Raw genomic sequence first — 22,389 nt, forward strand, 5'->3', positions numbered from 1 at the left:
TCATGTAATATAGCTTTAACAGTTCATAGAAATATCAGTACCTTTTATTAGATTTTGATCATACATTTTAGGAATTAACTCGAGGACGAATTTATTTTCTTTGCAAAAGAAATTATATTCCCGTTAACCCTTTCTTGGTTAATATATAAATATACAATATTATATACTATACGTCATTAATATGGATGTCTATTATGATAATAAACCAGATAGAATTGTTTTTCAAATCCGTCATTGCTTTAAGATGTATAATGCCACTGATAGGTAATTCGAGTTTCATGTTCAGTCTTACATCAAAATAATTAAACAAGCAATATACCTAAGTAGGTACTTAACATTCCGTTTGTGGATTCTCGTTTCCGCGATAACTTGTTCACGTTACACTATTCGTCGTACTCTATCATAAAATTAACAAAAGTTACATAACAATTTATGTGTACCTTCCATAGCAACTGCAAGTAGTATAAAATTATTGTTTACGTTTCTGACGATCCTTAACCCTTATACAAACCGGATATGTCATTAATTTGTCCAATACACTTTGTCTTAGTACAAGTTTAGTTCAAACGTATTATACAATATGTTGATAATATATTACCTTCTCAAATCTTCAAACTAAATATCATTAGTTTACTTACATCCAAATATACCCTTAGAAAAATACTTTGATGTATTAAGTAATATTACATTCGATTGAAAACAATATTTAGCGATTTTTTTTTTTTTACATGTTATTTTTTCATATTAAATTGAATTCAATAATTATTTTTAAAATTATAATTTATCAATATAGATTTTGTAACAAAAAAATACAGAAAGTATGAATATTGTCGGTTATTTTATGATAATAGTTTGTAAGTAACAAAAAATCGTTACATTTAAAACACGTTTCTTTTTGAAGCTTGAAGTGAGCCATGCTTGTTGAAATTTCTAAATGTAAATGTGTTGACAGTTGTCTGTAATTTTTTCCTTGTGTTCAGAGAAAACATAAAAAATATTGAACAATTCAAAAACCATCTTTCAGATACAGATTTCTAGTCATCAAAGATGAAAACGAAATGTGCGGAGCACTTCCTACCCAAAAATGTATATCTACTGAAAAGTATGTAAATATTAATCGAAATCGAAAAATAAAATCATTTTTAGTGTATACAATTATTCTCACACAGGTATCGTTTTTAAACACACTTGTATAATTTTACTCCCAAGTTAAATTCATTGACAACTTTCATTAAACAGGCTAAACTCAATGGATGTTGTATTAACTTACAATATAAAATAAATTTGAAATATGAAAATCAAAGGTTATGTTCAGTTATTGTCCTCTTAGTCACATTAAAGCAAAGTCTAATTACTGCAGTTAATTTAGTGACCCTTGGATAATTTATAACCGTTAGTGGCAAAATATCGTCTGATCTGACTGATTTTAATTGACTATTAAAAATAAATCTTTCACCACTCGTACAACTACACATAATGGCTCATATGCCTCAGTATCTACTATCAAAATTGTCAAAATATTTACCTCTAATAATTAAAAAAAAACAACGTACCAACAAATAAAATCTATTTCTAGCGATAAAGAATTTTTATTTAAATGATGATTTAAGTTATGGAAAATATTGACAAGAACGTGGTGTATTACTTTTATGTAACCGTCAACATCCATCATATTTATTAATTATTAGTTTATTATCAGTTATGACTATTGACTAGTCATTATTGATAATTTTAATTCAGATAGATAATGGAAACAATACCTTAATATGACTAAAAATGACTAAAAACGATAATCAAAGTGGAAAATATTAATTAATTAATTACTATACTACTTAAATCAACGTTTTTTTTTTTATATATAATAAGATTTTTGAGCAGAAAAATGTATATCGTTAAAGAACTTGAATCAAATAGTTCATATCTGACACGGTTTTATTGAGCGAGATAACAATTCATTCAGTACCTATAGCTTATTAGACTTCTTATTTCGCGTGATCTAATGTTGAAATGTTAAAAAATGGGTCTATCAAACGGCAATTATTTATTCGTTCTCTTAAAAACAAAGACCAAAATATATTTGTAAATATTTGTATAAGTTAGTATACTAGCGAAATTATATATTCAAAACAAATTTTATTTTTCGTAAAAAATAACATACATTTTATCCCGAACATCGTATCAATTATAATAATAAGTTTTTTTGATTGGTTATAATGATTTCACACTAAGGATTGTTAAACAAAATAATAATAATTAATTCCGTACCGAGTTCTTGCAATGGTCATTATTATAACAAACAGCATTTTTTTCACTTAATAATAAAAAACAATTCTTAAACAGGTATTAACGACGTTAACGAGAGACGATCATTAGGGTTTTGTAAGAATTAGAAGAAACGGGTGTACACTGTTAACTCAAGATGTACGAGCATAATAATAAAATTAACAAATAGTTTTAAATTATTTTCAACATCTATAATAAATAAAATCTATAACATTTTTAAATCATTATTACGTTTGCTTTAATTTATTTATTTATTTTTATACTTTTGCTTATATTCGGATTATACACTATTTTTCACAACCTCAGAAATAGACGTAATTGTAACAGAATAATACTATACGTTGCACATTATATTGTTTGCAAGCCTGATTTGTCTGTTTTTCTCAAAAATAATCCTGTCACGGCAACAAGTGATATATATATATATATATATTTATACAAAAAAAAATAATAATAATAATAAATAAATAAACATAAATATGTTAAAATAAAAATAAACGGTAGTACGGAAGTCCGTACTTGCTGTAATATCAAAATAATATAATATTAAAGTACCGTGTCAGTTCCTAATCGACAGTCGAGTTTGCGAAAAGTTCAATGATGAAGGTAATTGCTGACAGAATCACTGCTATGGCCTCATAAAAACCATGTTTTTCGGCGTGTCTGACTCGTGCACTGATGGCGTAGTGGAATGTTCTGTAGGAGAGTTATCGCCGCCACACACAAACTAAATTAGAATGAAATGTGAGCTACGTATTTTGTACAGCTGTACCAGTCGATCCAATGTGCACTAAATAGTGTGATTTACACGGCACAACAATAATTTCTTAAAATAACAAATGTATTTATATTACGATTTTTGTCAGTTCTCCGTCCATCTTTTTTTTTTAATTTTAAATCATTAATAAGTTATTTATTTTTCAAAATTGCATAAAAATCGAAATTAAAACGAGTAGTTTCTTGGTTATTGATTTGTTGAAACATCTAAGTGTTATATTTTAAAATATTTCCGTCAAGTGCATTTAAAAATTCCATAAATCAAAATTTGAATAAAATATACATTATAAAAATAAAAAGGGGTGATCCATATTGTATATTTTATTTTTTATTCTTCGAGAATATAATGGGACATACTGAACATGTTTTTGCGGAGAGGGAAAGCTATAAGTTAACAATTTGAAATATAAATGCAGTATTTTTATAGTTAAGGCGATTAAATAATTACAATGTATTTTTCTCACAGAAGTTCGATAATATTATTAAGTTGTAAAACTAAATTTTTTTTAAGAATCTTGAATGTGGGTTTTATTTTTAATGGTAATATAATATATTGAACATTTTTAGTCCGATATACATAAGTGAGCATGGTTAGTACTGTGATATAAGACACTTCAACATTTGTCTAGTATTATATCAATGTTCAGTTTAAATGTAAAATTATTTTTTATTACGCAAAATATTGAAGCTTTGTAAAATAATTTTCATATTGTTCCATAAGTATTTTTTGTGATATCTGAAGTATTTTTTAGAATACATTTTAATATTTTATTTTTATATTTTTTAATGGGTTTATAATTGTTTAATGCTCACTTTTAAATACTATAACTCAAAAATGTTATAGATTTTATTAATACGCTTGAAACAATCCTATAGTTGTCTTAAGTTCTAAGATATTAATTGTTACATTTTTAAAAGCATAAATTATTTTTCTTATTTAATTTAATACAAATTGTATAAGCTCATTTAATTTAATATTATATAAATTAAATTATTAATAGTATTATGTTATATTATAACCTCAAGTTCGATGAATGCCATGTTTCTGAATTGAATTGAAATGTTTTTCAACTTAAATTGTAGGCTTACACTTTAATATATCTTGACATGCGATTCGTATTATATGAATATGTGATAAATACATAGCGTATTTTTTTTAAATTGTTTTTATTTTTATAATTGTATATATTTTTATATAATAATTTTAATGCAATAAATCTAGTTATAAGTTAATAAACACGACATTCCTAAAACGATGTAAGTATTTTCATTCCATTTCATTGATTAATGATAAACCTATTTAGTGATATTTATTTAAACATTTTCATTTTACGTCCTAATCAATTTACCCAAAGTTTAAAATTTTCGGTGAATCATTTAAGTCTAATATTTTCAAACTGAAAAAAAATACAATTAATAACTACGTTTTGTTAAAAATCTACAGTACTTATTGTTTTATCTAATTTAAAATTTGAATAATTTTTTTTTAGTTACATCGTCCGTATAATAATGAGATAACAAATTCACTTTTAAAGTTTCGACTTTTAATGCCGTTAATTCTAACTTCTTCAGTTATAACTCATAACTATATAGTTCTTACTTTGAACATTTCTCACGCGCTTAACAGTTTTTTCCGATGTGTTAATAAAATCTTTTCAAGTGTGAAACTCGAATATGCTTTTCAAACCTATTATTTTATACTCGGTATAATATGTAATATATTATATTATAATATATATTGCAACCGATAAAATAAAAGACTATTGAAAACACAAGACATGCAAAGTATTCTAATGCATTATGTAAGAAGCGTTTTGTTCTCTGAGATGAACAAATATAATGTGCGTTTTTGAACACAACACCGATAGCAGGCTTGAACAAGCTTTTAAATCCTCACACTTGCGTCAATAACATATCAATTCACCTATATAAATTCAATACTTGAAAAATGAGTTAAAACGAAAACAATTTCTCCGGCGATTAGTAAATGAAACCTCAATCGTTGTAAGTTATAATTGACACTACAAAATTCTCAGATGTAGGATGTGATTTAATATGGTAAACGCATGTAAAAAAAAAAATATATTTACGAACAAAGTTTGTGCTTAGTAACAACAATATAAGAAAAAAATAATTTACACTAAATCTGCAATGCGCCATGACACCGATTTAACCGTTTTGGAGACAACGCGATCTGCATACCACCTCAGAGTAATTTATTCTTAGTTCTAGATTATGTTTGTTAATGATATTTTTAGTTTTATGTTAGAAATTAAAAAAAATAAAAAAAAATACGATTTTATATGTAGAATATTTGTTTCCGTTGAACTAGAACTAAACAAGAACAAAATATAATGTCTGTAATTTTATTGATGTATACAGACATATTTATTTTTTCGTCATTTTTCATTCACGTTTCCTAATGAACCCAATCTTGACAGTTTTATCATCATATAATTAACCGACTGATGATATATTTTTATTTTAATTCAGTGTCTTTAGTAGGTTTCTACTACGCGTTATGAATATACGATATTTTTATAGTCTAAAATAAACCTCCAATATGGGACTATGAATACTTACCAATCGTAAACACAATACGCTATCATCCTCACGCCCTTCGTGTGGCGCAAAATTATTGAAATCTTCTTGAACGGATAGGACATTCACGATTACCGTCGGACTCAATCAACAAAAATATATCGTATCAAATGTATAATGTAATGTACTGTATTATTATATTATTCGTTTAATATGAATTATTTTTCTGCTTTATACACATCTACTATGGCCGTGGATTGAAAAATACTGCTGAAACAGCGTAGCGTTTAATCACGTAGCACGTAGGTAGCATGTACCAGCTGGTCATTGTACGTAATTGAAATATTTCACCGATATCATAATGACGGTATGTGTGTAAGTATTCACTATACTATAATAGTTATTTGGAAAACGCATGTACGGAATGTCATACAAGACGTGTATAAAATATTTGAAATTCGGTTTTTGGTAAATACTTATGAAAAATTTGATTGTTCACTATCTTTTAGCCTCTGCAGAGTGGTATTATGAATTTTATAGTGTTGTTTTTTTTATTCGACTATTTATTTTTATGTATCTGTCATCAATCATTGGAAACGCAGTAAAAATGCTTAGATTTTCAACTCTAATATATTTTCTGGTAAGAAAGTGAATTTAGTTAGTAGTTTTTTTTTCATATATGAAAAATATTCGGTATTTTTCTCAGTAATTGGAATAAACTGGAATTTCTATGCTAAGCCAATTTTTTAAATTTTCATATTTTGTTATAATTAAAAAAGGAATAACTGTAGTACTCAAAATCTTCAATATTTAGCATTTTCTATGTAAATATAGTATCATTTTCTTAACTATTTATAGACATTTAAAAATTTTGATTTTTTTTTTCTTTGCTCACAGCAATAATGTATCAGTGAGTTAAAATTTAGTTCATATTAGGTACGTGCTTAACAGATGTCACTACTAACTGTAATAGTGAACTACTCAATTACGAGATGCACTCGATACCTACAAAACAGCGAAGCTGTTCACCTATTTTCCCTGCTTATTTGATAAACATAGTATAATACCTTCTGATTTATAAGTGTAAAAATAAAGACTCATTAAAAGGTCCACTTCACTGACACCTACAATCATCAAATGACTGCAATAAGTAATAAAATTGCGTGCACGACTAAAATAAATTATTATATATGTGTTTGTGTGTGTGTGTGTGTGTGTGTGTGGATAATAGAATTTAATATTGTACACGAAATAATAGACTGTCTATACATTTTAGGGCGTCGCCATTTTCCACCATATAACGACCTCCCACGCGATTATCCCAACGTTTTCGTTTCTTGGTAGAAATAATAAAACTAAATTCCTTCTTCTTTCAAACATAAAAATCAGTTTCGTGCTTTCTAATGTATCTATACATTAAAATATATTATAAATAGTGTTATATATATTTATATATTATATACGTGTGTATATATATACACCTATATTAAACTTACGTAATATACGAATCAGGGGCTATAAAATGTTAATTTTAGTTGATGTTTATTGTTTTTTATTACAATACACATCAATCAGAAAAAAAATATTTGAAAAATAAAATAACTTTTGTTTCCATTATTTTTAAATAGGTAAATGTATAAAATTACTTTTTGGTATTCAAACATTAAAAACAAAAGTTTTTTTTTATTCACAAAAATAATCATAAAACAAAGATTTTATAAAATAGTATCTGAAATAAAGATAAAATATTATGATATATATATATATATATTATATTATATATGATATAATAATATTAGCATAAATAAACATAATGCATTAACCAAACTTTGCATTCGTAGCCTTGTCTAGTTATACGTTAATAAAATAAATATAAATTTAGAACGTGGACATTAATTTTCGCGTTATATTATATTTTTTATTGAATTTTTGTTACTTTTTACTACAATATAATAATATTATATTATAATTTTGTTCACTTGAATACTGGCGATTTTAAATTGCATGTGTATCATGTATATAATAATGATATGGTAACATTATTTGTGTTATTTATCTTTAATCGAAATATAATTTTATACTCATACGCGGTATCGAATGAAAACTTTTTTAAATCGACTGATTGAAATCGGGATGAAATCATTCAAGCGCATTCGTATGCTTTTCGATAACTAACCCAAACATAACAACTTTGAATCTCAATTCTAATAAATAATACTTTCATTAGAATTACAGTGGTCGCGCGTTAATCCGAGTATGGGTACTTTTTAAGCCGATCAACAGATGGATGTGAAATCTACAAAAATAAATAAAACAGCTCCGAAAAACTTTAGAAGGGTTCGTATAATAATATTACGACGTAACCCAAAAAACCTCTAAAATATATGCAACGCTCAACGATGTTTTATCATTTTTATTTTTTTTTCACTCCAAAGGGCAGTGAAATAAAATGTTTTTTTCTAACTTTCCTTACACCATTATCCATCGCTTGACAATGCGGCAGAATTAAATATAACATTAAAATAAAAATATAAAACACATAACTCGTTTACTTTTTTGATAGGATCCGAAAAAAATATGTACAGTGTTGATTATGATCACCTATCCAAGATGTTCTCTCCCGTGTATCCTCACCCCATTGAGACAATATTTTTTTAAGATGATTCAGTGACCGGTAAAAAATATCTTTCTTTTCTACAAATTACTCTTCGATTGAAAATTTATAAATTTGTAATAATTTATCACAGACACTGACATCAATGATCATTCAAATATTTTTCAAATAAGAATATATTATCTTCTTGGAACTTATATGATTAAATATAATATGAATATAAGTAACATGATAAGAAGTAGCCTGCAAGTTTTTTTTTGATTTCATTAAAAAGAATTATTTTTACAAAATCAATAAAGATTTAATGTAAATTAAACAAAAATATAAGTGTCATAAATAAAATATTAACAAATATTATAAGAAATTATAATTTCTAATCCAAACAACCATCATGCACTTAATTTCCTATATGATACGCCGTATTACAAATCGTTAGTGATGATTACATATGATAAAATATTAAAATATTGAATACATCGACGATCAAGTTTCAAGTGTCTCGTTTTGGCATAACAATTTTTATTGCTTTAAGCTCAACTAGGATATTATATATATATTATATACAAGTATATTTAAATTATTAACGTTAACAAAAAAAATAGTATTAAATATTGGTCCTTCCAAACTTGAATATTAAAATGTACATTAATAATTAATTGGAACAAAATCAATTTTAAATCGTGTTTATTTAGTTTTTGGTCAATATGCTCATAAAATATTATTTTAATTTAATGAAATAATTTAAATACTTAATTTTTTTAAATCAAAAATTGTTTCTAACTCTTTGTTTTTCGTTTACTTTTCTATTTTTAAGTGGCAGTACTAACTGTTTTTTATTGTTTTGTATTTATAGTATACTTTTATAGTTTTTTATGGACTTAAAATAATCGTTCATCTTTAAGATAACCATTTAAATGAGTTGGATAAATGAATGATCCCTTCAATTTTTTTTAAACAGTAACACAGTTGATTTATTTCAAAAAAAAAAAAAAAATAGATATAATAATTATCTGAGAACTTATTCTTTTCATATACATCAGAAGAGCCAGTCTTTTTCTTCGTTTTCTCTGTTCTCCTAATATCTAATCAATAATATGGTGTCCATATGTTTAGCTGGATCGTAATAATGTTTTGTTAGTTCACTGAGAATATATAAGCTTGGCTGCATAAGCCAAACGCATACTTCGAAATAATAAAAAAAAAAACAACAACAAAATATCGTTATTTTAACAGTTGGCCTTTCTGTGTTGTAAGTGTGTTATTAATATATATATATATATATATTTCAAACTATACATAACAAATATATAATATACTGCTCGACGACGTCAATAGTTGTTTGCTTCTTTTGTGATTCCGTCAATTTGTCATCTTACGATAACAATTCTCGATGGTATATAAATAAATGTATACATATATATAATATATTATGTTTTTAAATGAATAGTTGTATAGTTGTATACGTGTACCTATCAGAGGCATCTCCCACGTGAATAGTTTACGTGTACCGTCCAACGTAGGTTCATATATCAAAAGCTAACCCGGCCGAATAGTTTGTGGCTTGAATCTACTTTATTTTGCGTTTTGAAAAGTTTGCTACAAAAAAAAAAAAAACATAGTTTCCGACATTCACCAAAGTCGTGGATATAAAGATATACATGAAACTTTTTTAAAAAAATTTGCAGACATAATTAAGTCTGAAGTGCATAAATTAAAATAGTTTGACCTACGTATAAAAGCGTGTGATGTAATTTTCTATTGATTTAAAGTATAACGCGATTCTGGGTGTATTATACTCGTATTATCGTACATATACAAATAATATGTTTATAATAGCTAGACTCGCAGTGACATTAACTATCATTTTAATATGTTAGTTTTTAAAACAACAACAAAATTCATAACTAATAAAACGTGTTCTTTATTTAAAAAATATTTTTAAACGGTATAAAAATCTAAATATTTTAAAATATGGTAAAAATCGGTTGAATATTTTTCAGTTTACTAAAAAATTACAAACAAAATGATTTGAATAAATTACTAAAACACGAAAAGGGGTGGGCATGTTCAGTGGATCAACCTGTGTAAAAATATACTTCACATTTTGTTCGTAATTTTGTAGAACATTGTACACACATTATTTTGACGTGTGTAAAATATGTATATAAGCGGTATAATTGAATTTATATTACTTACCGTGATTTATTTTTATTATTTTTTCTGTCAATGAATCAATAAATTGGATTAAATTATTTTCACGATAATTATTGAGGCATTGGGTACTACGGTTTTTTTTTTTTAGAGAGAGAATTCAATGGGAGCAGCACATTCCAAGTGCGTGCTTGAGTAGTGAATCATCATTAGCGCGTTCTGTGACGCGACCGTATCGCTGAGTACTATATGCACTCACACGTGAACAATAATCGCCGCGGAATCATTGATCGCATAAAAATGTTTAAGTTCAGTTGATCGATCAGTAAAAACCAATCTCAATATTCTCCATTACGTAGCGTTTTATACCTATCAGTTACTTTTTTAAATCCGATAAGAGTTGGCTTTCCAACGTATAATGGTTTTCATAATCAGCCGTTCAACTTCTATTTTAAAACTAGTTTTGACTTTCTGTGTCGTTTATACCGTCCAATGGCTAGATGTATTACAGTTTCAAAAGCTCATCCTGCGGTCTGAGGACCCAACTCACTAATAGACTTAAAACGGATACGAATGGTGTCCATCTGCACAGTTTTGACGTCCTTCACTTCTTGCCAAACACACACAACTCTTCAAACGAATGAAACTAGCAATGACCATGACCATCGATAAATCGATAAATCGTTCAAATTCTTTTTTAATAATATTGATTTTCGTTTTTATTTGTTTGTGCTTACAGACAACACTAGGAGGAGCTGGCGACGAATGCTTCGTCGGAACTACCGGAGAACCCGGTCGGACGAGACGGACGTTCGGTCGGCGACCGGCGAAGAGCTGACCGGCGTGATGACGTCGTCGGCAGACGGTCGAAAGCAAAAGGGTCGCTGCGATCCGATGATGGTCGGGCCCGCGAGCGCGATGAAAACCGGCGCGGACAACGGTGCGCCGTCGTCGGGTTCGCGGTCCACGGCCGCGGTGGAAGACGACAGTGGAGCAGCGGACAGCGCGGACAATAGCCCGCGGTTCGGTCACCATCACCGTCACAATCACCGGCAGGTGACGCCCAACGCGAGTTGTCGGGGCACGCCGCGACCTTTCCGACACAACCCGTCGGTCGGGTCAACCGATACGGAAATGACGTCGCTGGACGCCCGCGAACTGTGGCTGCCCGACACCGAGCCCACGCCGTCCACCATGTCGGCACTGCATCAGTTTGGCGCCGAAATGCTGCGACTTTCCCGGGGTCTGGAAAAGGTCGCCTCGCCCGAGTCCAAGCCTGCTTCTCCCGAAACGCCCAGGTCGGTGTCCTTGCTCCCGTTATAATTTAAACGGTTTTTTTAACCATTCGCATTTTTTATTATTTACATTTGTTGACAGTTGCATAGCAAAAAAAATTTGCCCCCCCCCCCCTCAAAAATAAAAAACGAGCTCATAAAATATTGTTATACCAAATATAACCCTATAATCAAAGGCCCCAAATCACCGTGGGCCCCTCGCAACATGGGGTCTGAGGACCCTCTGTTGCGTCACTGTTGATGAGTTTATCGAGCACGGTTAGGTGTAGGTCGTTGGGTAAATTTAGTTTTTAAGGCGCATTCGGTATTTCCGTAATAATGTTACGGCCACCAGAGATACCCTTCAGTGGGTAGTACGAATTTCATAATGTAATTTAGACGGAATAATTTTCCATATTTTTATTTAGCACGGCCCGAAAATTAGATCAGTTTAGATAATTTACATAAGTAGTTGAATTGAACAATGACTGTGATTCTCATAAATCATTTTTACCTGTATTGTACTAGGTATTCATGATTTCAAATTTCAAGTAATAGAATGATATTATGATTAATTTTCAAACTAGGTACCTATAGTATAATACATTTTAGGAAAAGTGGGTATTGACAAAATTATGTGTTAGAAAATTTTTACTTCATGATTTTACTCTATATCCTTTTTTTTATTCATACCTAGTTAATGAATTTACTCGAGTTTCGTGTTTTGAATTTCGAATTATTCAATTCAAAATATATTTTTATAGACTTAGAATTATATATCATTGCATACTGTTCTTACTATCCTGTAACAATTTTCCTTACGTGTTTTTTTTTTATATATATATATTATTTGTAAATATTACGAAACGATTTTTTGGGAGAAAAATTATATCTTACTACTTTTTATCGGTATGGCTTTTTAAAAGTTTTCTTTTAGTATATATTTTTAATTTCACACTCCAAAAAACAATATTTTTTAGACAATTTTAATATAATATTAAAATCAAATTTCAAACTAGTAATTAATTAGTTGTAGACATTTAAAGTTTGATGAGCGGAGCGAGTGACATTAAGGTACCACGTGGAACTTCGTGCATACACTTCTTGATAGGCTCACCTAAACTTTTCCATTACTAATATTACCGCGTTGCAATAATTAGATTCATGACTATTGAATATGTAAATTTAAACTGTTTTAAATTTATGCAATGCTGAATCATAGTAACTAAAATAGATTTTGATAGATTTATATGGAATATAGAATATATTAAATAATATCATAGGAACGTTAGGAACTACCATAATGATATTTGAAAATAAAAAAAAATGTATATTCTTTTTTGATTTTTCTACTATCGTCCGATACTTTATTGGAATGACCTAGTCGAGATAAATCTAAATAAAAACTGTTCACTCAAAGTCAATTTAATTTCTAAAAAAATTATAGTAAATATGTTATAATTTTAAGTAGCATGGCGATCTAATCAATGAAGTCGACCAATATATTCGAAAGACATTCTAACATATCGCTGGTTGCATTATACGTAAAATAAATTATATTTTTTTTACCATGACGAAAACGATTGAATTTTAGGAGATTATTCAAAATCGAATATGCTTCTACAATATAGGATTACATGACCGAAAAAATAAATGTACGGATGTTTTGCTTGGTTTTAACGGTTCCCTCCAAACCACGTTGCTGTACCAACGAAAGTATTATTATTCTATATGTTGCCTGTAACAAATGAATCTCTGTCCACATAAGCTTTATTATGTTTTAGTATACGCCACACGATGTTAGTAAATTCTCATTGAATTAAATTAAATTAATATTAATATTAAATTTCATAAATAAACATAATTGAACAAACTAAATATAATATAATATACTCGTAATATAAAATAATACGTTTATTTTTGTTTCGGTTATTGAAATATAATAATAATATTATAAAGTTTGAATTTAAAATTCATATCTATCTATAAAAACTAATGCAATGATGAAGATTATTATTATTAATATTACTTCTAAAGTCTAAACTAAAATAAACAAACTTGACTTATTAATTTACAAAAGGTATAAATATAAATAAAACATCAGGATAAATTTTTCTATTTATAAATTAGTAATTCTTTCAGAAGTCCATCGACATGTATAATATTTTCAATTAACTATATTTTTACAGCACTTCTTACTTTAAAATCTATCCCAATATCGCTAATCCAGCTTTTTTGGCGAATTAGTTTCAAATATTTTTTGTGATATAACACAAAAAATGTTGTGTTGTTAAACTATAAAAATACACTAAAATGTAGTATAATACTAATAGGGGCTTAAAAAAATGTTTAAATTAAAATTTTTTCTAAACAATATACTATATAAAACCACTGTGAGTCAAATAAGAAGGTATGATGAACAATATATAAGTGTTAAAGTGTTAATCATTTAGTTGTAAGTTATAAATTATTACTATTATATATTTGAAATACTAGAAGTTTTCTGGATCACGAGTTTATCAGAATTCAATAAAGTAAAGAAGTGCCATGGTTAAAAGAGTAAAATATTATTCACTGTTATTTACTGAATGATTTTCGTATTTCGATGAATGTGGGATGACGAACGCTAAATCATAAATATCGAAACCCTAAGACGACTTACAAAGAATTTTTTCAAGGATAAGCCCTCTTCTTAATCATTTTTTTTTTGTGGTGTAATTTAGTCAAAAATCTCGATATAATAATTACTACGACTTGTTCTTGTGGCAAACACAAATTTAAAAATCGTTTAGCTTATGCTATATAACGACTTGAAGATGATTAAAAAAAAAACCCTAACACGAATATCACCGGAAGTATCTTGTAAATCCTGGTATTCCTAGAATCTCGAGCGTGCCTAATGGAAATATGTCTCTGATCCAGCAAAGTTAATTCTACATACAGTAAGAAATAATTAAATCTCGTCTGACACTCTAGTGCGCGAACCGTCACGCACACCGGAGTAGCGAGAGAGACGTTTAGTTTATTTGTTTTTTTCAGTATTATATTATAATAGCTAAGCTCAAACGAAAGATTTTTTTTTTCATCTATTTAAACTTAGGTATTATGTTTTTTAAATATTTAAAAATAACACTCAAATGTTAAAAATAATAATACATTATGTAGGTGCCTACATTTTGCATTTTTTTAAACGATATATTTTTTTCTCAAACAAACACACATTTGCATTCCTACGTTATAAAGTATTTTTATAATGTAATTACCTACATAAATTCTATACATTTTTTTACGCATACTTCCACTGAAATTGGTATTTCTCGTTTACAAATAAAATTCATATCATATTATTTAATTAGGCTCCGTGCATATTCACTAAACAGAAAGTCACTACATAGCCAACAGCAATTTTTATTAAGACATTAGGTACTATTTATCACAATTAGATAAAATTCATCAATTTATCAATGGGTAAATATACTATAAACGAATGTCGTGCAATTTCCTCAAGATTAAACCTTAATGGTTTACAATCTTCAAATACTTTAATATTTTCTTCGACAAATGCACATTTTTCTTACGTTTTGTTTAATAGGTACTCTTGTAGTTTAGTTTTATTGTATATTGTGTTTGTTGTATAACTATTTTTTAAATTGCTTTTTTCATGCCAATTTGGATTTTTTTTCTATTAATTTATAAGTATGAATAAATCCATTGATGGTATAAGTATATTTATTATATTTACATTTTTTTTAAATATGACACACATTACGTTTTATATTATATTTTTTGATAAAAAAAACATCTTTATATTGAGCAATACATTAAAAAAAAAATGTTATAACACATTAATAGGTACATGTGATTTCGTTTTATTCTATACATACCTATTTGATAACTTAATGATGATTTATTGAGCCATGAATGAGAAAAACTACATACACCTATTGTCAATTTTCACCACTCAATTTGTATTGTAAAGAATCTGTGAATTCCATTCCATTGCAATGTTCTGTTAGTTTACTTTAGAGTAAAAAAACAAAAGTTTAGATTTATTACCACTTTGAATAATAAAAAAAAAAAATACCACTGCCTACGTGGAATTTCTTTTACACTTGCTTGCTATTCCGCGCTGCTCCAAAATCCGGATAAAAATTGAACACGATTTCCGTTTTTATCGAAAAATTGTAGGCACTCAATATTATAACAATACTGATCTATATAATGGCGTTATAATAAAATGTATATAATTTTTAAATAATATGATTTATTTTTGTTACGTTATAAACTAAATGTTCTAATGAACTTGAAACATTGTTATTAAATATTTTGTAATTCCGTACCAATCACAACACGAATTTATACCATCCTCTGTAGTCATCTTAATTGTAAGAATTAATTCACACTTCTTGTAAATGTTGTACTACTTCCCCTAGCATTGAACATAATATAGGTAATAGGTATAGGTACCACAAATAATATTAAACAAGGTACGTTCAAATTTTTATTAACTTCATATGACTTCGTATTAATAAAAAAAGTATAGAGTATAAAACTCTAGAAAATATATATATGTGTAATGTGTATATTAATAAACCTAAAACTGTATAATTCATGTTTCCTAATATTGAAACATCTTGTTGTTTCCAAAAATATAATGGCTAAACGTATAATATAATGTTCTTTTTCTGAAATATACAAATCATATACGGTACATAATTGGATCGTTAATTTTTTTTCAACTTTAATAAGAAGAAATATACAAATATTAAATAAGTTAAATTCTATTGTTATATATAGTATGATATAAGTTATTTTTATTTTAACTGTAAACTTAATACTATATGCATTTTTTTTTTTTGAATATTATTTTGGCGTGAAAAAAAATAAGATTTTTTAAATTATAAAACATTAAGTTAAAATAATTTTGAATTTATTTGTTTTAGAATTTTGTATTTTTATAAAACCATTTAATTTTATAAATAAAAAAATAACCCAAGATAATTAAAATTTAATATACTAAAATATTCATAAAAATTTAATCAACATTATTTTTAAAATAACAGTATCAGTAAAAAAAAAAAAAAAAAACTTATAATAAATAATAATGCTATAAAAATTATTGTTATTTTAAGCGGTATATACTTTTTTACCATTTGCAGAATTTCTTAAACAGTTTTTTTAAATTTAAAGTTTTATATTTTTATAACATTCCTTGGAAGTTTTTGAATCTGAAAGCTAAACAACATTTTTTAAATGACGGTTTTATTTTAATTTCCCGATACACTTTGGCATATCAATCAGCTAAACGATTTTGTAGTAATAATAAACTGGTGTTCGACTAAAAAAAATAACCAAAACAATAAACACTTTATCTGCCTATAGTTAGATAATATTATACTTATATACTATATAAAAGCGTATAAGTCGGGTTTGTTTCAGTGTAAAATATAAGTTGGGTGGTAAGCGTTTATAGGGTAGACTAGGTACTATACTCCCTTTATAACTATCTCGGTGTCCCGTTACCGTCGAACGAAAATAGCAATATTGGCAAATGGCTTCACGAGTTGCATTATACTATGTAATTGAAGCGCTCCGAAGTGTCTCGTTTTGGTAATTTATACTATATTACATTAATAATGATACGAACGAAAAAAATTCCAGTACTGTAATATAAGACACTTTAAAGTGGTATGGAAAATGTATATAAGTAGTTAACTATAAAAAAAAAGTGTATTTGAAAACCAGAGTTTAATTCCGTTATGTTTTGTTATGTTTTGTAATACCGATATATTTAAAATATCAATCTCACTAGTATACTATATAGTCTAAAGGTATAATAAATAAAAATAAAATCAAAATAATATATTACTTTATTTAACAGTGAATCATGTTCAAGTAATATCAAAGGATACTTTTAAAGGTGAAAAATTACATTCTCACGTGAATACGGAATTCATAATGTTGTTATGGACTGTGTAGTGTGTAGTCAAATATATATTATATGACGTGTACAAACGTCTGAAAAATATTACACTTAAGAATTCGGCGAGAACGATATATTATAATTTTGTTACTTGCCCTTTTTGTATAACTAATGTATGAAATGACAAAAATTTTCAGCTCGGACGCTAATCCCAACAATATATTTAAAGACAACGCGGACAAATTGAACTCCTCATTTTGTCTCTTCCCATCTTCGTACATCGTCCTTATTTTTTCATGAAATCGTCCAAAACGTGGCAGTGTGTCATTTATACCTCTTCTTAATTTTTTTTTTCATACTTTCTATTTTAATTCCAAGGCGATTTCGTTGGACGTCATGTTGACTTGATGAACCTCAACAACAAAAAGTTAATGAAATCATTCAATATTAATGTAATATTAAAACGCGCATTTAAAATTTTAAACAAAACACATATCTTTATTCTCTAATTAAAACTATGCTTTCCTTCATACATCACACTTTACATTAATAATAAGCATTAATTTGCAATGCAAATACGCATATAATACGCATATTATTACGACAGTGGGGTGTTTTTTCTTAGTTAAATTCAGAAATATAAAAGATAATGACACCAATTATTATACCTATCTAGATCAAAACTTTGACTGTAAATCTTTAGTTTTGTGAAATGTATTTTTAAGTTCATCTACTTAAATGCGACTTTAATGACAAAATTATACATAATGGTTAAGACCGTTAATTCCTGTACTGACGACCGATAGGAGAAAAAACAATCCAATAAAATAAAATATACGTAGCTAGGTAGTAAGCATTGAAGTAAAAAAATCATGTCTAATTATTTCACAAGTGTTAGTATTAATTTTATATATAAATATCACAATCACTAAATTGGATATACAATAATTTATAAATTTATTATAAAATTTATTTACACGTTATATTTTCATTTATTCATTTTTTTTTTTTTTGATTGTAACTTTTATTTTCTCAACTCACAAATAAATTCCATTGTGCAAATTGCTTCAAGTTTCTTGACAAACAATAAACAAACAGCAGGTGAACGGCGCCTCGTCGAGCGGTTTGTGAGTAGCAGTTCTATAACGTAATAATTTGTATTCGTACTTGATACAATTTCTAAGTCAGAATCTTCTTACCCAGTTAATAACCACTTACGGTTACGAATTCCGAGAAAAGCAATATCCGTCCGTCTCAGGAAACAAAATATAACACTAATACCTATAAAGTATAAAGTCTTATCGTATAGTTGGTATATAATATAGTGTATACATAAAAAACAATAATATCGACATGAATAATAAACTACGTTATTATGCTGTTTTATAAATATAATATAATATGTATATAATAGTAAACATATTTTAGATGCGAGTAAACTTTTTAAAAACACCAAACTACATAGCAAGTAAAGTATAATAAAAAATAATAATAATACTTTATTAACTAAAAAGATTATATGAACGGAACAAACGCAATTTGGAAATTTATATGCATAAATATATTAAAAAAAAAAAAAAAAATGAATAAAATAATTATTTAATATACAGCTAGGTATTATAAAAAATAAAAAATTTTAATTTTTCTTTTAACATATTCATTTCCGTTACCTCATACAAAATACTCGTTCACAAAATACTCTTTTTCTGGTCTTAGGTGGTGTGCCCTAAAAAATTATCGTTACGACAGCAGACTACATATTATTCGTATTACGCATACGAATAGTATACTGCATACCTACGTAAATAATGATAACATAAATAATATTTGATATACTGCAGGTACGTGGGCGTCATCACTCGGAAAATCTGTCTCCGACCGACAGTGCAGTTTATAGGGACGCATTTTGATAATAACAACAATTGTAGTTATACCATTTTTTTCACACGACAATAGTGTTTCCGTGAAATCGCTTCTACACAAACCTGGTCCTAAGTAACTGTATAATTATTATTATAATGACGTATCAAATGAATTTAACTGCCGCTGATGTTAATTAAAGCACACCTACGCAGACGACACTTTGGCCGTCGGGACATGTTGAACGAGAGAACGAAACAAACGTGGCGTTATTTTTTTTATTACTTTAACACTTATTATAAATTCACTGCTTGAAAAAACAAATTTAACGCCCAACGACCCTGATCGCACGAAATAAAGTATAAGTTGGCTTATGTCTTAAGGGTTACACTATGCTAGAGACTCGTAAAAGTAAACGTTGGTATGGATAAAATATTATATTATTGTATTGCACATTTATTTACCGCCTACGTTTGATAAAAGTTTAGTAATACTTCTATAATATTGTAAGTCTGTATTATATGAAATAATGAATTTTTATTGTAGGTAAATCTATGGTAAAGTGTTACGTTTTTTCGTTTTAACATAGTAAATTTGCGTTCAACTTAATCAATTTTTCGTTATCGGATTTAATATTAAATTACGTAAACTGACCTATTAACAAACTTGTTAAGAGTATTATCTATGTTTGAACATTCGTTTTTCACGATAGTTAATACCCGAGCTAGATACCGATTTACGTGTTTTATAAAACTCAATAAAAAATTTAAGTATCAAATTATGTATACATAATAATGATATCAAATATCAGCGTATAATATTAACATTTGGTGACGCACACGGAATAATTATTTACCCCACTCAATTTTTAATATGTTATTAACTATTTTATGGACTTACCGTATTTCATTTAGTAATGCTATATTTTATTAATAATTATTTTATAATTATATACATTTCAAAATAGAACGTTTCATTTTTTTTTTTTTTTTTTTTTTTATTTGTTTAATACAAAAATGAAAATAAAATAATTCGTATAAAACTATTGATACCTACACGATAAAACAATAAAAAACGATTTTATAATTTTGTATTTAATAAAAAAAATTTGGTAAATTAATAAAACATTTAATTAAAAATATTTTTATTATTTGAACGGAAATAATTACAACACACTTTCAACTTTGTTGTCTGATACTATGGACGTCTCCAGAAATAAAATACGTAAAATGTAGTTTATAATTATTGTATAGTGCCTTACGCAATTTCTCATATGATCAAATAATATTGTTTCAATTCACCTGCTTTTTAAAGTTTTTATAAATAGATGTACCTACATATTAGATACATATACTTATCAGTTTATTCAAACACTATATCTAATACAATTATTCTAAATATGTTAGGAATATTTATATCAAACTTACTTATAACGGATCAACTTTAAAAATTCACAAATAAATTTTAAGTAATAAAATTGTTAAACTTCATATTATGTTATTTATAAATTTAAAGTTTTATTAACACTTGTATGGCGTTCCATAAACAAAATAAATTGTTCTATATAAATATATATATGCGTTTATTGTTTAAACATTTGATTGCTTTTGGCGTTATACTCTTTTTCATAAAATGTGATAAAAAATAAAAACGTTAAAAACCCGAAAATATAATATACAATTTTTATAGCAGCAAGATAAACAAAAAAATATGTACCTATTTATACTATATTATAACTTTTTTGTTCTTAAGATTTTCTTAAAATAATAATAGAGTCTAGACCAAAACTAAACATTCCTTTCCATTCCACTTAAACAAAAATATTCAAATACAAAATGCTGTACAAGTAATGATTGTTATATTTTTGTAAGTTGAATTATGACTTCGAATAATATTCTTCAGCGCCAAGTGAAAATTGTTCTTACTATATTCTACCAACTGAGAATAAGTAATTTCAATTTTAAACTTTGACTTAATATATTTCAAGAACTTTTATTGAATATAGCATAGGGCGCGATTCGAATTTAACTACGAAAAACTGACTTTTCACAACTAATTAAGCTGATAAATATATAAATTATTTTAGAAGTAATATGTCAAATTATGAAACGATCAAGAATAACCTGCATTTGTCCTTTGATCATTAAAACATGAAAATAAAATGATAAAAATATTTCGTGGAATAATTCAGAGATTCTCAAACTTTTTTTCGCGGAGCCCTTTATATGCTAAAAAAATTCACAGAGCCCCAAAAACTTGAAATACCAATTTTAAAACTCCAACAATTATGTATCAATAAATCGCTAATGTATAAACTTTATTGGTAAATTATAAATGTAACTTGTTACAATTTAATGAATAATAATATATGTACTTAATTTAGATATGCTCGCGGAGCCCCTAGGTTAGTCTTACGGAGCCCTCTATGGCTCCACGGAGCACAGTTTGAGAATCGCTGGAATAGTTAATGACGTATACTAATTGGAAGCAATATTGTGTGTTATAAACGGATAGCAATAAATAAGGAGTAAATAAAAAAAATATTGTAAAGGTATATAAATAATCATTTTAAAAACAAAATTGATTGGTAGTTGATTTAAAGTTTAGAAATATTTATAAACAAAATAAAATATATCAGAGAGACAATTATTATATGTATTATATAGTGATAAGATGTCTCGTTTGAATTTGTTATTTTAATAAATTTGTTTTATATATTTTTTTTTATAGGTTATTAAAACCATGGTGCATATTTCAAGTTTAAAAGTTGTACCATAGATATAAAGTCTGCACATAAAATCGTGTTATACCTTATATAGAAACTTTAATATATTAAATCCATATTAATGAATCAACGACCATCATAAATAATAATTATTATATTTTCAAATATTTATTAATACATAAATATTATTTAATATTATTATCTATTTATTATCAGTTTATATTCTGTGATAACCTTGGCG

At 27.0% G+C, this 22,389-nt stretch overlaps 1 protein-coding gene across 1 annotated transcript in view; it reads left to right on the top strand.

Moving 5' to 3' along the window:
• The window catches only part of LOC114122493 (uncharacterized), a gene marked incomplete at its 5' end in the record, with an annotated part of 141,877 nt that overhangs the window by 113,888 nt on the left and 5,600 nt on the right, over positions 1–22,389 (top strand). The window contains one exon of the mRNA XM_050198158.1: positions 11,106–11,664. Coding sequence (XP_050054115.1) covers positions 11,106–11,664 — 559 coding nt within the window. The remainder of the gene's footprint in view (positions 1–11,105; positions 11,665–22,389) is intronic.

This window comes from Aphis gossypii, chromosome 1 (assembly GCF_020184175.1).
Source record: "Aphis gossypii isolate Hap1 chromosome 1, ASM2018417v2, whole genome shotgun sequence".
Classification (NCBI taxonomy): domain Eukaryota; kingdom Metazoa; phylum Arthropoda; class Insecta; order Hemiptera; family Aphididae; genus Aphis; species Aphis gossypii.